The sequence below is a fragment of the Vigna unguiculata genome, chromosome 9, assembly GCF_037176805.1.
Source record: "Vigna unguiculata cultivar grain cowpea cultivar isolate G323 ecotype 2 chromosome 9, ASM3717680v1, whole genome shotgun sequence".
Taxonomy (NCBI): domain Eukaryota; kingdom Viridiplantae; phylum Streptophyta; class Magnoliopsida; order Fabales; family Fabaceae; genus Vigna; species Vigna unguiculata.
Window position 1 is genome coordinate 12,089,680 of NC_140800.1, and position 13,135 is coordinate 12,102,814.

At 34.2% G+C, this 13,135-nt stretch overlaps 1 protein-coding gene across 1 annotated transcript; it reads right to left on the bottom strand.

Annotated features, from left to right (window-relative positions):
- Positions 1 to 842: 842 nt before the first annotated feature.
- LOC114196250 (uncharacterized) lies at positions 843 to 5,494 on the bottom strand. Its single transcript, XM_028086834.2, has 5 exons — positions 5,243 to 5,494; positions 3,591 to 3,657; positions 2,502 to 2,894; positions 1,516 to 1,859; positions 843 to 1,251 (listed from the first exon to the last, which is right to left on the bottom strand). The coding sequence occupies exons 1-5, from the start codon at positions 5,327 to 5,329 to the stop codon at positions 1,036 to 1,038; spliced, it is 1,107 nt and encodes a 368-aa protein (XP_027942635.1). The 5' UTR covers positions 5,330 to 5,494; the 3' UTR covers positions 843 to 1,035.
- Between the last annotated feature and the right edge of the window lie 7,641 nt (positions 5,495 to 13,135).

The following is a 13,135-nucleotide window of genomic DNA, read 5'->3' on the forward strand; positions in this document are numbered from 1 at the left end:
TTGTAATTTACAAAATGTATTTCATGTTAAACATGAAATACGATTAAATCTGATGTCTTTACAAAGGTAAACATGTCGATATACTTCATCTGGTTGACCTTCTTTACAAATTTAATATATTTTCCAAAGAATTTGAACCATGCAAATTTCGTTATGTTTTTTTTTTTTATAGTTTCACACAAATATCTTTGCAAATCCATCCTCTTCCTTCTTTTTGTACAACGCGACTCTAAAACACAAAAATCGGGATCTTCAAATTTGAGAATTTTTGTTTTTCACATAATTTTGACAAGGTTTTCTTAACTGCTTAATATAATTATACTCAAAAATTCGTATTTGAAATTATTTCAACATTTATAAAAATCTTCCCTGTTTAAGTATTCACTACAAACTTTTTAACATAAAAAAAAAAGAGATAAAAAAAATGTTATTGTGATACTTTTCAAACAATTAAAAAGTTGTTAGATTAAAAAAAGTGAGGTTTGTGTAAGTTTATACAACTTCAAAATTTACAAGAAAATAACTAAAAATGATAGTATTTTAACTCTTTCCTTCTTTTATTCATAATCAACCTACATGTTTAATTTGTTATTTCTTTTATTTAGAACTTATTTGATTATGTATGAATCAATCATATCTGTCATTAATTTTATTGTCAGATTTGAGTAAAAAACCGAATGCAGAGCAAAATAATGTTATTTTCTATCTTAATTTAGTACAATTGCCAATTTTTTTCTTCACTTTGTGCAGTTACCCTTTCTCTAACAGAAATACTTCGTTTCAAACTTTACTAAAGTAGAGCTGTGACTATGTCTCTGCTTCATCTGTATCAAAATCCTCAATTACAAATTCCTGTAACCATTTTTTATTCTAGACAGAGTCAGAGGATTAGTATCCAAATCTTCAATTAGACTGAACAGTTTTACACCGCCAAAAAATAAACCCAAGTGTATCTACATATTCTGCATGAAGATGAACTGGGGTGTGTGTTTTTGATGCATGAGATGACATTTAACAAACTTTACAAGAGATTCTTTACTGCATAGTTGTTGAAGCATAAGGGATAAATCTCATGAGGAAGCTAGACAAGGACCAAATGCAAATCACACCAAGGAATTGTAGGACATTTAGAAGGGTACCCAAAGAGCTGTTTATAGCCATGTTGTGTGAGGTCATTTCAGCTCCTCTAACTGTAAATGATAAAGCTGTCACCAGTTGTGCTGCTCTATTTAGTTGGTGAAGCCTGTACACCTGTTAATAACACTTCATTAGTATTATGAATAACAAATCAATTGAGAAAGTTGGTTATAAGAATATAAGAAATTTTTAAGTTGATTCAATCCACTAAGGAGAGCAAAGCTAAATCAAAATCTAATCATTTATAGGACCCAGAAAACCAAAATATAAATTACACTATGGAAGCATCAATCAGGCAAAAGCAAAGAAATGTACTTGACACAAGCTAGCATCACAAAATATAGAAAGTAAATTAACAGGGAAATGGATTGTCCTTACTTGAAAGATTAATGGAATGGCAGAACGTGACGGTGACTTTCGATATCTGGCATACTGCTCAAATGCAAATTGGACAACTATACCAACAAGGTATGGAGCAAGAGTTGCAGAGGCTGCAGGGCCAGTCCATGGCCAGACAAAACCCATAGTTACCATTGGAATTACTAGACTAAGCACAAGAGTAGCAACAGAAGAGACTCTCTGTCCCAACTGTGGGGGTGGAGTATCACTATTGTTTGTAGCAGTATCCAGTAGCATGGGTCTTCTTAAATGGTCCAGTAGGAAAAGAAATACCGCAACACCACAGTAGAAAATTGCCTCTGTGAAGAATAAGATGAGGAAATCTGGAGATGAAGAAAGAAGATATTTCAGAGTTTAGAATTTGAAGAAAAAAGAACCATTCAAAGCAAAGAAGAAAATAAAAAAGAAATAGAAAAGAAGAATTAAAACAAGCAATTTAACGATGTAAAGTTTGAGACCATCTACCATAGTTGCAGCACATAATACACAAGAATTACAACCTGTAACTCTACTTTTCCCAGTCACAAACATTTTGGATTTCTAAACCAATTCCAAGTTTAGGAATGATTTATTGATCATTGATATCAAAGATTCAAATTTTTTTTCATCCATGTGTCCGTATAGTTTACTCTCCCCTTCGGTCCAATCATCCAATGAATGATGTCATTTATTTTATTAAGAAACAAATAATTCCAAGTCAAGCAATGAGCACCACATCCAATTTACGAACATCCATAATGTTTTCCCTAGCATCAACAAACCAAAATACAAGTAATTACTCCTTTCTCTACAGTTTTCATTACCAGATAGTTATCCATATTGATTGACTCAAGGAGATTTTACTAGCCTACTGTGAATTACAACCAAATTATAGAAAATGCTCTACATAAAAATAGTAAGCTATGCAAAATACTGCAGACAAACCAATATAGCACAACAGAGTCTTTCTTAAAAGCAGAAGTTACCTGTCAACAAAGAGTCCTCAAAAACGATGGAAAGCACTTTGCGTAAATAGAGTGAAGGAAAAATGAAGGAAGCAACAAGAACTGCAGGGCCCAGAAACCACAATATGCTGTTTTGACTTCTCTCTGGATTTGATAAAAGTATCTTACTATCTCTTCTGTAAGGCCGGTTATAAAATGATATTAAACCTGACTTTCCATCACTCCCTGATAAATGAAAATACAAGTTGCTTGCAGGAGAGACGCCTTCTACAACAATATCATTGTTTTCTGGCACTAAAGTAGTTGTTTCAAGCTCACGATCCTCAGAGACAACAAAAAGAGCATTATGCTGTTTCTGTAACCTTCCCTTAAAGTTCAGCATTCCATGCATAAACTTAAGCTGGCATGATTTTTCTAGTCATGATACAAATACAAAAACAAAAAGAATGTTAACGGATATATATTTAAAGTAGTTCATACAAAATAAATTATAAATTGCAGCTCACATCCTTCAACTTTGGTCCATGTGTAGATTAGACCTAAACGTTAGAATTGCACAAGTGACACTTTGGAACATCACAGTTCGTGCAAAAATTAGCCTTCATTAAACAAACTGTTAACCATCTCATGGAACTATTACATGACAAAAAAAAAACTATGTTGGAAAAACTGCAACACGGTCCTAATGAAGTATCCTTTCCATTTCTCAATCTTAAAATGTAATATTGAGATCTTACTTTGACTCCAGAATATAGATATGGAAGAAGTAGAGGTTAGTTGGACAATCCTTACCTCATGAGCTAGCTTCCAGAGTTGAGTTAAACAACTTTCAAATTCAAGATATATCATAATTAATGGATGTCTTGATAGAGGGTTTTCCTTAGTGTGAGATTCAGTGATTATTTGCACCTTTACAGAATCCTAAGGTCTAATCCACACATGAACCTTAGTTCAAGGATTGGCTGCAATCTACACTACAGTTACACATTTCTACAACAAATGTATTCAAGAAATATGCTTGTAATCTTTAAAGGATGAAAAGGCAATTGAGTTGGACACTTTAAGCAGAATGTAGAAATTCAGGAATCAACCAATAAAGAAAAAAGCTACCTTTAGTGTACATTTGTAGCTGAGCACCAGTTAGCTGGTTGACAAACAACCCTTGTGATAAGCTCAACTAAATATTAAATGAAAAGAAACTAGGTAAGAATAAATAAAGCAATACTCAAAGAAATAGCAGTTATCAATTTCGAATTAGCATTATAATGAAACGGATTTAATCCAAAAGAGAGAATTACTCAAATATCATATCAAAGAATTGCTCAGTTGATAGTTTAAATATTAAGCAGAAAATGGAAAGTGTAAAGTCACGTCTCATGACCCTGTCATCATTAATTTCCATAAAAAACTATCTCTATAGTCATTAATCTATAGCATGAATTATTTATATGTGAAAATTAATTGACTAATAATAATTAAATGCATAAACCATACGATACATTAATTTACATGGAACAAGACTTGTGAATCCCAAACAGAACGGAGTTTGCAATATAGGTCCAAGACATTTATTTATGGATTTGAGTAAGTGACTATAAAATGAATTCTTAATTATTTTTTCTTCACTCGACATTCATATTAAACATTATTCATTAATCAAATTAATAGACAAAAAAGTATTAGAATGTACATATCCATTTGATCATGTTTCCAGTAATTAAAATTAGCAAACACCCATTTGACACATATTGAAGCAATTTGTTGCACAACTTGTATCTAACACGAAACTTAAACCATTAACCACCTTAAGAAACTTGACAGAATGAGCAAGGAAGACAGAGAAAGAAAAAAGACAAGAAAGCAGCAGTTTTACAAGCCAATTTCAGCTAGGAAACTCACCAAACCAATTGCTAAGTTAGCAATGATTTAACTAACTACTGAACTTTCAGTTGTCACCAAATCAATACCATTTAGTTCTACCTCTTATAACCACCTTAAAACTAATGTCTATGCCTCGCATATCTTCTAGCAGAGCACGCCATTGGTTATTATATTTCACCTGTCAGCTGGTTATTGATAATTTTCAGTGGGCAATTACATAACAATCGGTAACCAAGTTCATGGTGTCGATTTATCTTATTTGAGGAAAGATCCAACTTCCAACTGTATATTCAACAGTCTCCTTAATAATCCTCTTACTTTTCCAATTCAAACGCCTCTGAAATATAAAGCTGGCGTCATTGTTCAAATAAAATTCACTAAATGAAGAATTAACATCAATCTTCACAGTGCCAAAGTGTGAACAGAATGCCAAGGATTTTCTTCACACGGCTTCTTCATTAAGCTACCTTTTCCAAATAACACCGTGAAGGAATCAAGTGTCAGCATTTCCACTAATGACTATTTCCAGTCAAACCCTACCGATGAAGTAAAATTCAGCAGCAAACCCTACCTTAGCTAAGTTTAATAGTAGGATATACATTCTCCCAAACTCACAAAAAAAATGAAACAAAATGAACTTTCAATTCTTAAGGTTTAACAAATGAAGTTCTATCATCCCAGTTCCACAAAATTCAAAAACACGAGCCTAACGCCACCGATGAAACACATAACAACTGGTCAATCTAGGTCAACCCATGTAGACAAGTACTAAAAATAAACTATTAAAACCAACGAAACTAAAATTGAAAAGAAAAATCATTGTGAAATTGGGAAACGGAATAAATTGATAAAGGATTCCATAAATTCATTGGCATAAGTACCTGAGCACTTCTCGTGCGTTGTAAAGGAGAAGAAGAAAGAGAAGCCGCGGAACAAGAAAAGGAAGAACCGAACTTGGCATTTGCCATGATAACATGCGAATGAAGGAAGCAACGAAAAGGGTCGAAGAGGGTCGCGTTGAATCACCGAACCATCTTAAATAAATAAAGATTCAAGAAATGCTAAGAACCCAAAGTGGAACACAAAACAGAGTATGAGTCATACACCGTGCGTCACTACCCTCAGCCGTAGGTTTCTGGGTGTAAGATTGAACCGAAAATACTTTCATTTAAAACCCCATCCACATAGGAACAATTTTACGAATTGCATTTTTTTTTTTAATTAAGTTTGAAATTCTTAATGAGATTATGTCATTTAATTCTGTTATTTTGTGGTTAATTACAAAATAAAATTATTTTATATAAATTAAAAAACATTAACACGCAGAGAAAAACAACAAGATCATAGAATTAGAACATAATAATCCACGTCATTAACTAACGAAAAAGTTAAACCCCAAAAATTTAATTAAAAATTAAAAAAAATTAATACAGTTATTTTTTAAAATAAAAATTCAATTAAAAATATGCAAAATTATAAGAGACTTGAAATTTAATTAAATTTATATTCTTCTATATTATTTATGTCCACTCTTTCATTTTTAAAATTTTAAGTTTAAATTTACTTTTTATTCATGGTAATTTCGTGGATGTGGAATTTTGATTTCCCATTCAAATTTAATTACACATTTATTTTGTTGGCTCTTAAAAATATTTTAGTTCACTCTAATTGCTGGTATTCATGTATATTAGTTAGCCTCTTGGGGACTTTAATTTTTAAGTGAAGAATAAATTTTGTGATAATAGATTTTGAAAATGACATGAAAATTTTAAATCATTTTGAATTGTGTCCACGATGTTGAGATAAGAAGAAATTGTTTGACAACTACATGTTAATGTAAGCTAATTTTTCATCTTCCTTTTAAAATTGTTGCTCGGAAATTTTTGGCAATATGTGTTGACGTGGTGTGGTTACTATGAATTTACAAGTAGGGTTAAGTTTCACCATAGTTAATGTTTATTTTTTTTTTATGTATATTGTGACTTCTGTTTTTTTTAGGTTTTAAGGTGTACACATGGTTAACCATTAATTATCATAAACTTACCTTTTGTAATGCACTTTTTCAAATAAGTAGCCTTTGATTCCATAGCATCAGAAAATCATGATATCTTTACTCAGTTTATATATGAACACATAAAAAAGAGTTTTAATGTTAATTGACTATAAACAAATTAGGAAGTTTGAGATTCTTTTAAATGTGTCAAGTATTTGATGTATTTTAGTATTTATCAAATGTTCTATGTGAATAAGTTAATTTGTCATTTCGTTAAAATCTGATGAGTTCGGTTGAAGTTTTCAACTCGTCAATCTATTTTATCCCATCTCGCTTAATTTGTTAAATTAGAGTAGAGGTGGAGTTGTGCATGCCGCCCGCTAGCCATTTGTTCCTAAACAAAAATTAAAATAAAAAATAATTATATTGTATTACTTGAATGATGCAAACATATAATAATATCGTAACTTAAATCATAAACACTTGCAAATTAAGTTTCAATTATTAATTATAATGGAATCATTTAACATGTAAATATAATAATTATTTTAATAAATTTCATTAAAACATTAATTAATTATTAAAAACTAAAAAAATTCTTACAATTTACTTTTAATATATATATATATATATATATACATATATAAAAAATTAAAAATTAAGAAAAAATGGCGGGTTGGGATAGGATTTTCAACCCACTCTTCTTTAGTGGATCAACCTGCTCTCTTTCAGCGAATCAGCACACCCCACCAATTTTTAACGAACTAACAACAAGACAACCAAAATGAGACTAACTAGTCCTTTTTACCACCTATAATTGTCAAGTTGATGTTGGATGCCTCAATTGGAGGCATGATCAAATCCAAGACACCAGTTGAAGTAAAGCATTGATAGAGAACATGGCTTCAAATGATTACGAAGTGTAGAATAAGCTTACCTAACTTCAGAAGAAGGGAGTGCTAGAAGTTCAAACTCACGATGTGTTGTTAGCTCAAAATAAGCTAATGACACAACAAATGGAGTTGCTCATGAAGAAGTTGTCATCATTACCACAGGAAATCCATAATGCTTCTTAAGTACAACACCAAGAACAAGTGCAAAGTTGTGTGTTGTGCGGAGAAGATGATGCTAATGGGCAATGTGCTGTGTAAAGTTAGTCGTAGGAGGAAGTGAACTGTATGGGAAATCAAGACCACCAAGGCAACTACGGGAATTTTAATCAAGGATGGAAGTCTCATCCAAGCATGGGACATGTTGGACCATCAAATAGGCAGCAACAACAACAACCCTTCTTGCACGAAAGGAAAACAAAACTTGAAGAGACATTTCAATAATTCATGCAAGTGTCTATTTCAAATCACAAGAGCATAAAAGCCTTTATTCGCAATTTGGAAACCCAATTGGGTCAATTGGTGAAGAAGGTGAAGGAGAAATTCGAAAAAGAAATTTATAACCAATACTGAGAGGTAAACCCAAAAGAGCATTGTAATGTTATTATAACTTAGAGTAGGAAAGTGTATGAAGAAAGAGAGAAAAAACAAAGGAAGAGAAGGATAATGGAGAAAATGAGGATAGAAAGCAAAAAAATACAAAATAAAAAAGGAGGAGAAAATCGAGAGAAGAAAAGAAAACAAGAAAATGTGGAGAAAATTCTTCCATATCCTTTAGTACCATCCAAGAAAGGTAAGCAGAAGTAGTTTGCTCGACTCATGAAGATTTTCAAAAAAGTTGAAAATCAATATTCCTTTCTTTGAAGCAATACAACAAGTCTGTGTATGCAAAGTTCTTGAAAGATTGCTTAACAAGAAGAGAAAGTACATAGAGGAAGACATCAGTGAGGTCTAAGGTAATTGTAGTGCAATCATTCAGAAGACTCTCCTTCCAAAGTTCAAAGATCGTGGTAGTTTTACTATTCCTTGCACAATTAGAAATTTTTCTATAGGGAAGGTGTTGATTGACTTGGGAGCTAACATCAATTAGACGTCCTTAACTATGCTCAAGAAAATTGAGGGTCTTGAAGTCAAACTAACAAGGATGAATTTACAACTAGTGGATTCATAAATGAAATGCCCTTATGGAGCCATGGAGGATGTACTTGTGAAGGTGAAGAAGTTCACTTTTCTAGTGAATTTTGTCATACTTGATATGGAGAAAGATATGGAGGTTCCTCTCATCCTTGAAATACCATTCTTGAAAATTGCCAAAGTCATCATAGATGTTAATGACAACAAGCTAAAAATTAGAGATCAAGACAAGGACGTAAACTTCGATGCGTTTAAAGCAATACACAATCACAAATCGAACCAAAGGATATTAGTGCTATAAATGAAGTCCTATTTTTTACAAGTAAACTAGGGCATGTTTCAAGGATGCTAAAAAAAATTTCTAGTTGTTTTTCTCCACAAAGGGCAAAAGAAAAAAGAAAAGTATCCTACTCCAAATAAGAAAAAGAAGTTCTAGTTAATAACAACACTTTGTTGGAAGGGAATGAACTCAAACTAGGCTAGTCTATTATGTTAAGGAAATTTAAGTGGAAATTTTTTTTCTACAAAAATGAAGAAAAAGTGGCCAAGTCTATGCGTTATCAAAGAGATCAAAGCGAATGGGAAAGTAGATATTGAAAAGTCATATTATGGAATGACAAAGATAGTGATCCGTAAAAATCTTAAACCATATAGGTGTGAATGGAAGAATCACACCAGAAGAAATAATCATAAGTTGTGAATATCAGGTGTCGAGGTATCAAACATTAAATTAGCGCTTACTGGGAGGCAACCCAACATTTAATTTTTGAGTTTGAAAAAAAAAATGCATCCTTACTTGCTAGGCGAGTACATTCACCTAACGACCACTGGTCCTCACATTTTTCACTCGTCCAATGAAGAACGCTCACCAAACGACCATGAAGCCTCACAATTTTCACTCCTCCAATGAAGGAAGTCGTCCAACGAGCAGCTGCTCGCGTAAATTTCAATTTGCGCAGTGACCAGTTTCACCTAGCATACACTTGCTCTTGCAATTTCCACTCATTAGGCGAGTCAGCTCGCCCAGCGAGAAGTTGGCCTTGCAATTTATTCGCCCAGCGAATAGACATAGACTCGTCCAACAAAGGAAGTCAAGAGTTTTAGGCATGAAATTTTGAACAGCTCGTCTAGCGAATGACATGAACTCACCCAACGACGAACACTTGGTGTAGATATTTTCTGCTTTGGAAAGATTTGTGACAACTTCCACAACGATTAGTGTTTACTCGCCCAACGAAGGACAAGTGTCAGAAAGCTATTATGGTTTTTAAAAGACTCAAGTTGGCTGGCCTAGTGAGTGATGTTTGCTCACCCAACGAGTGCTCGAAAATGTTTTCAAAAGATCAATTGTGATTTTTCACTTTCCTAGTTTTATCTTTTTGAAAAACTATTGCACCTCACGAAGCTCTCTCTTGCTAGCCATTATCTCGCTGCTACCTTCTCGCTTGTTGTTTGTTTGCTTCACTTGTCATCATCTCGTGAGGTACTATTCACCTGTGCATTTTCATTTTTTCTCTTTCCATTTTGCAAGAGTATGGCTCCTCCACGTATTACACAAAGATCTTTAAGGAAAAGGAGAACTATTGAAGATTCTTCCTTTCAAGCCCCGACCAATGAAGTGTCAAGCTTCATAGTGTTGTTTGATCAATATCAATTTGCTTCTAAAGAGGCTTTAGACAAGTTTGAGTTGAACAGAAGGAGGCCCCTCATTGTAGAAAGAAACGTCAAGTTTTATCCCGAAGAGTGTGATGATTTCAGAATGGAATTGGAAAGGCGCGAGTAGCATCGTGTCTTGGTAAATTTTCCTGATGATATTGATGAAGTGTTGGTCCAAGAATTATATGCCAGTGTCTATGATCCAAAATCGTAGGGGTGATTTCCTCAACAAGCAAAGGTTCATGAGCACTTTGAAAGGCGTGTCATCAATGAATGTCTACGATTGCCAACTCTAGCAAAGTCAACCGCCTTCAGCACATTTTTTAGTGAACAGAAGAATTATGATGAAATAACTATTGTTTTGTGCATTCCTATGGTAGGATTTGAATTGGGAGAAAATGGTCAACCTATACGGATTACAAGAACGAATTTGAATCCTTCGGCAAAGATGTGGAGTGTGTTTTCCATCAGCAATTTAAAGCCAAACATCCACACCTTTGATGCAAATCTGGATAGAGCTTATCTCATCTATGGGATAGTGATTGGCATGTAGATTGATTTTGAGGCATACATATGCCTGGAGATTGCCACCATAGCCTCCAATTCAAAGGGCAATTTAGGGTTTTCTGCTCTGATTACTACTTTATATAGAGCAAGAGGGCTTGACTCCATCATTGTGATGTTGCATCATCTCCAATTGGACATTCACAAGACCTTCATCAGGACACACTACTTTCCAAGAGAAGGGCAACAACCAAGGGTTGCACCAAACTCTCCAATTCCTAATGAAGGAACTTCAAGGCGTCCAAGAAGATTATCTTAGAGGGCACTACCGCCATCCTCATCATCTGCTTCACCACACCAAATTGAGGAGACATTTAATGCAATTATAACATTGAGGACTGCTAAAGAAGAAGCCAACAGGCAAGAGCAATTGAACATTATTGAAGGGTTGCCTGACTTATACTTGCAACCTCCTAGGGAGCCAATGAGCTGGAAAATGTTTGAAGTAACTGTACCTTGGCCAAAAGTGCCATATTCTGAGTTATGTGGTGGTGGTGGGAACCAAAATCTAAAGTCCAGGAGTAGAATACTGGCTAGAGGCAAGACTTCGAACATGGTGTTTTCTTATTGTGTCTTTGTTACTTTGAGTCATTTTCCTTATTGTAGCGTGTTTTTGCATTGTAGTTTGTTTGAGTTGTGTCTACCATTATCTTAAGCCTCATCTATGCCAATCATGTTCTCAATGTGCATTTTAACTGATGTAAGGATCAACTAAACTAAAATATATTTGAGCATTGACTTTCTTGATTGTACATACAATTAGAATATTTTGTGGCATACTTTGAGTGAGAGATAGCTTGGTATAATTATATAAATATAGTCTTTTTTTAACACGAGAGTGAGACCAGACTTTTAAAAAAAATTTAGTATTGTGAGCTTGTGTGTGTAAGACTTGAGAAAATCTTAGAGTATGTAGGTGAAGTGAGAAAGTGGTTAATGTTTTATAAGAAATTTTGTTAGAGTGATGGTCACATGGTTTAATAAAGAGAAACACGTGGAAAAAAAATTAATTATTTAAGTAATTTAAGTTGTTGTTTGTTTAATTTAATTAATATTTGTGGAAAATGAGTAGGGGTGACAATGCGGGCTGGCCCGCTCCGCCCCGCATACTTTATGCGGGCTGAAAACACTGGCCCGCCCCGCATACTTCTTGGCCCGCGGGCCCGTGGGCCGGCCCGCTTTTTTATTTTTTTTTTATTTTTTTTTTAATTTTTATGATAAAACTTTCAATGTTTAAAAATTGGGAAACTTTAAGAAGTTCACAAAATTAAGTAAAGACTTTAGGGAATTAGATGATAAATTGATAATTCAACATTTTCATCATATTCATACTATGACATACACAATGTATTCTTTAAATTTTAGCACATTAAAAATTACATAATACTTTTCTTTTCCAGTTATACAAGAATTTGAAACGTTAATGCAAGAGTCCATAAAAGAAGTAATTAATATACACAAGTGCAAGTTTTTTTTTTTAATTTTATGCGAGCTTGCGGGGCGGCCCGCGTGGGCCGCGGGCCTATGCGGGCCGAGCCCGTGCGGGCCTGCGAGCTCACTATCCTGGCCTACCCCGCATTTTTTTACGGGCCTGCGTGTCGGGCTCGCGGGCCAGGCCCTAATTGCCATCCCTAAAAATGAGTGTTTTTAAATAAATGATGTGCATATTATTATGAGAAAGCATGTGGCTTAGTAGTTGGTACATGTGTTTGGTGTGTGAGTGGACAAGGGTCCAATTCTTGGCCATCCTAGGGATAGACTAGATTTAATATTTTTTTTCTTTTGTTCTCTTTCTTCTTTTATTTTCTTCTGAAGCCCACACAAATTCTTTAACTTTCTCTCTTTTTCATTTAGTTTTTCTCTCTTAAATTTCGGTCATGTAATGTTTATTCCATTTTTATTCACCACTTTTGAATGTCGTTGCCACAAATATTGAAAAGATAAACATGATTTTATTTTGTGAAGAGAATTTCAACTGAATCGGAGAGTAAATAGTTGAAGGGGACAATTGTTAGAGTATCCTACATAAGCAAATAGGGTTTGTTTAAGGGTGGAGAAAGAACCATGAAGGCTACAAGTAGAGAGAAAAATGAAAGATTGAAAACCGAGGCATATGGTAGGTGTACTATAGGGGTCGAGCAGGCCACCAACCTAACCCCCACAAACATAACACGCCAGATACATACCGATATATTAAAAATAAATGCTCAGGAAACTAATAGAGCTAGGAACTTCTCAGATTATTAGAAGGACAAGACACTCATTGAGTATTCCGTATATACCATCGGCCGCCTACGTCACGAAAAATTCGGCCAACCACTTGGAACCATCAACCAAAAGGAAAGGGGACACGAATGTCATTCCAGTTACATTAGCAGACGACAAGTAATTGGATAGTGAGTGGCAAAACGGTGTGCTAGTATGTTTGCGAACCTCCCCTAACGTAGACAAATACATAATCAAGTATAGCATGACCAAAAGGGATTGGGCCTACAACACAAGCCCAATTACACCCAGTCAAGCCCAATTAAACCTAG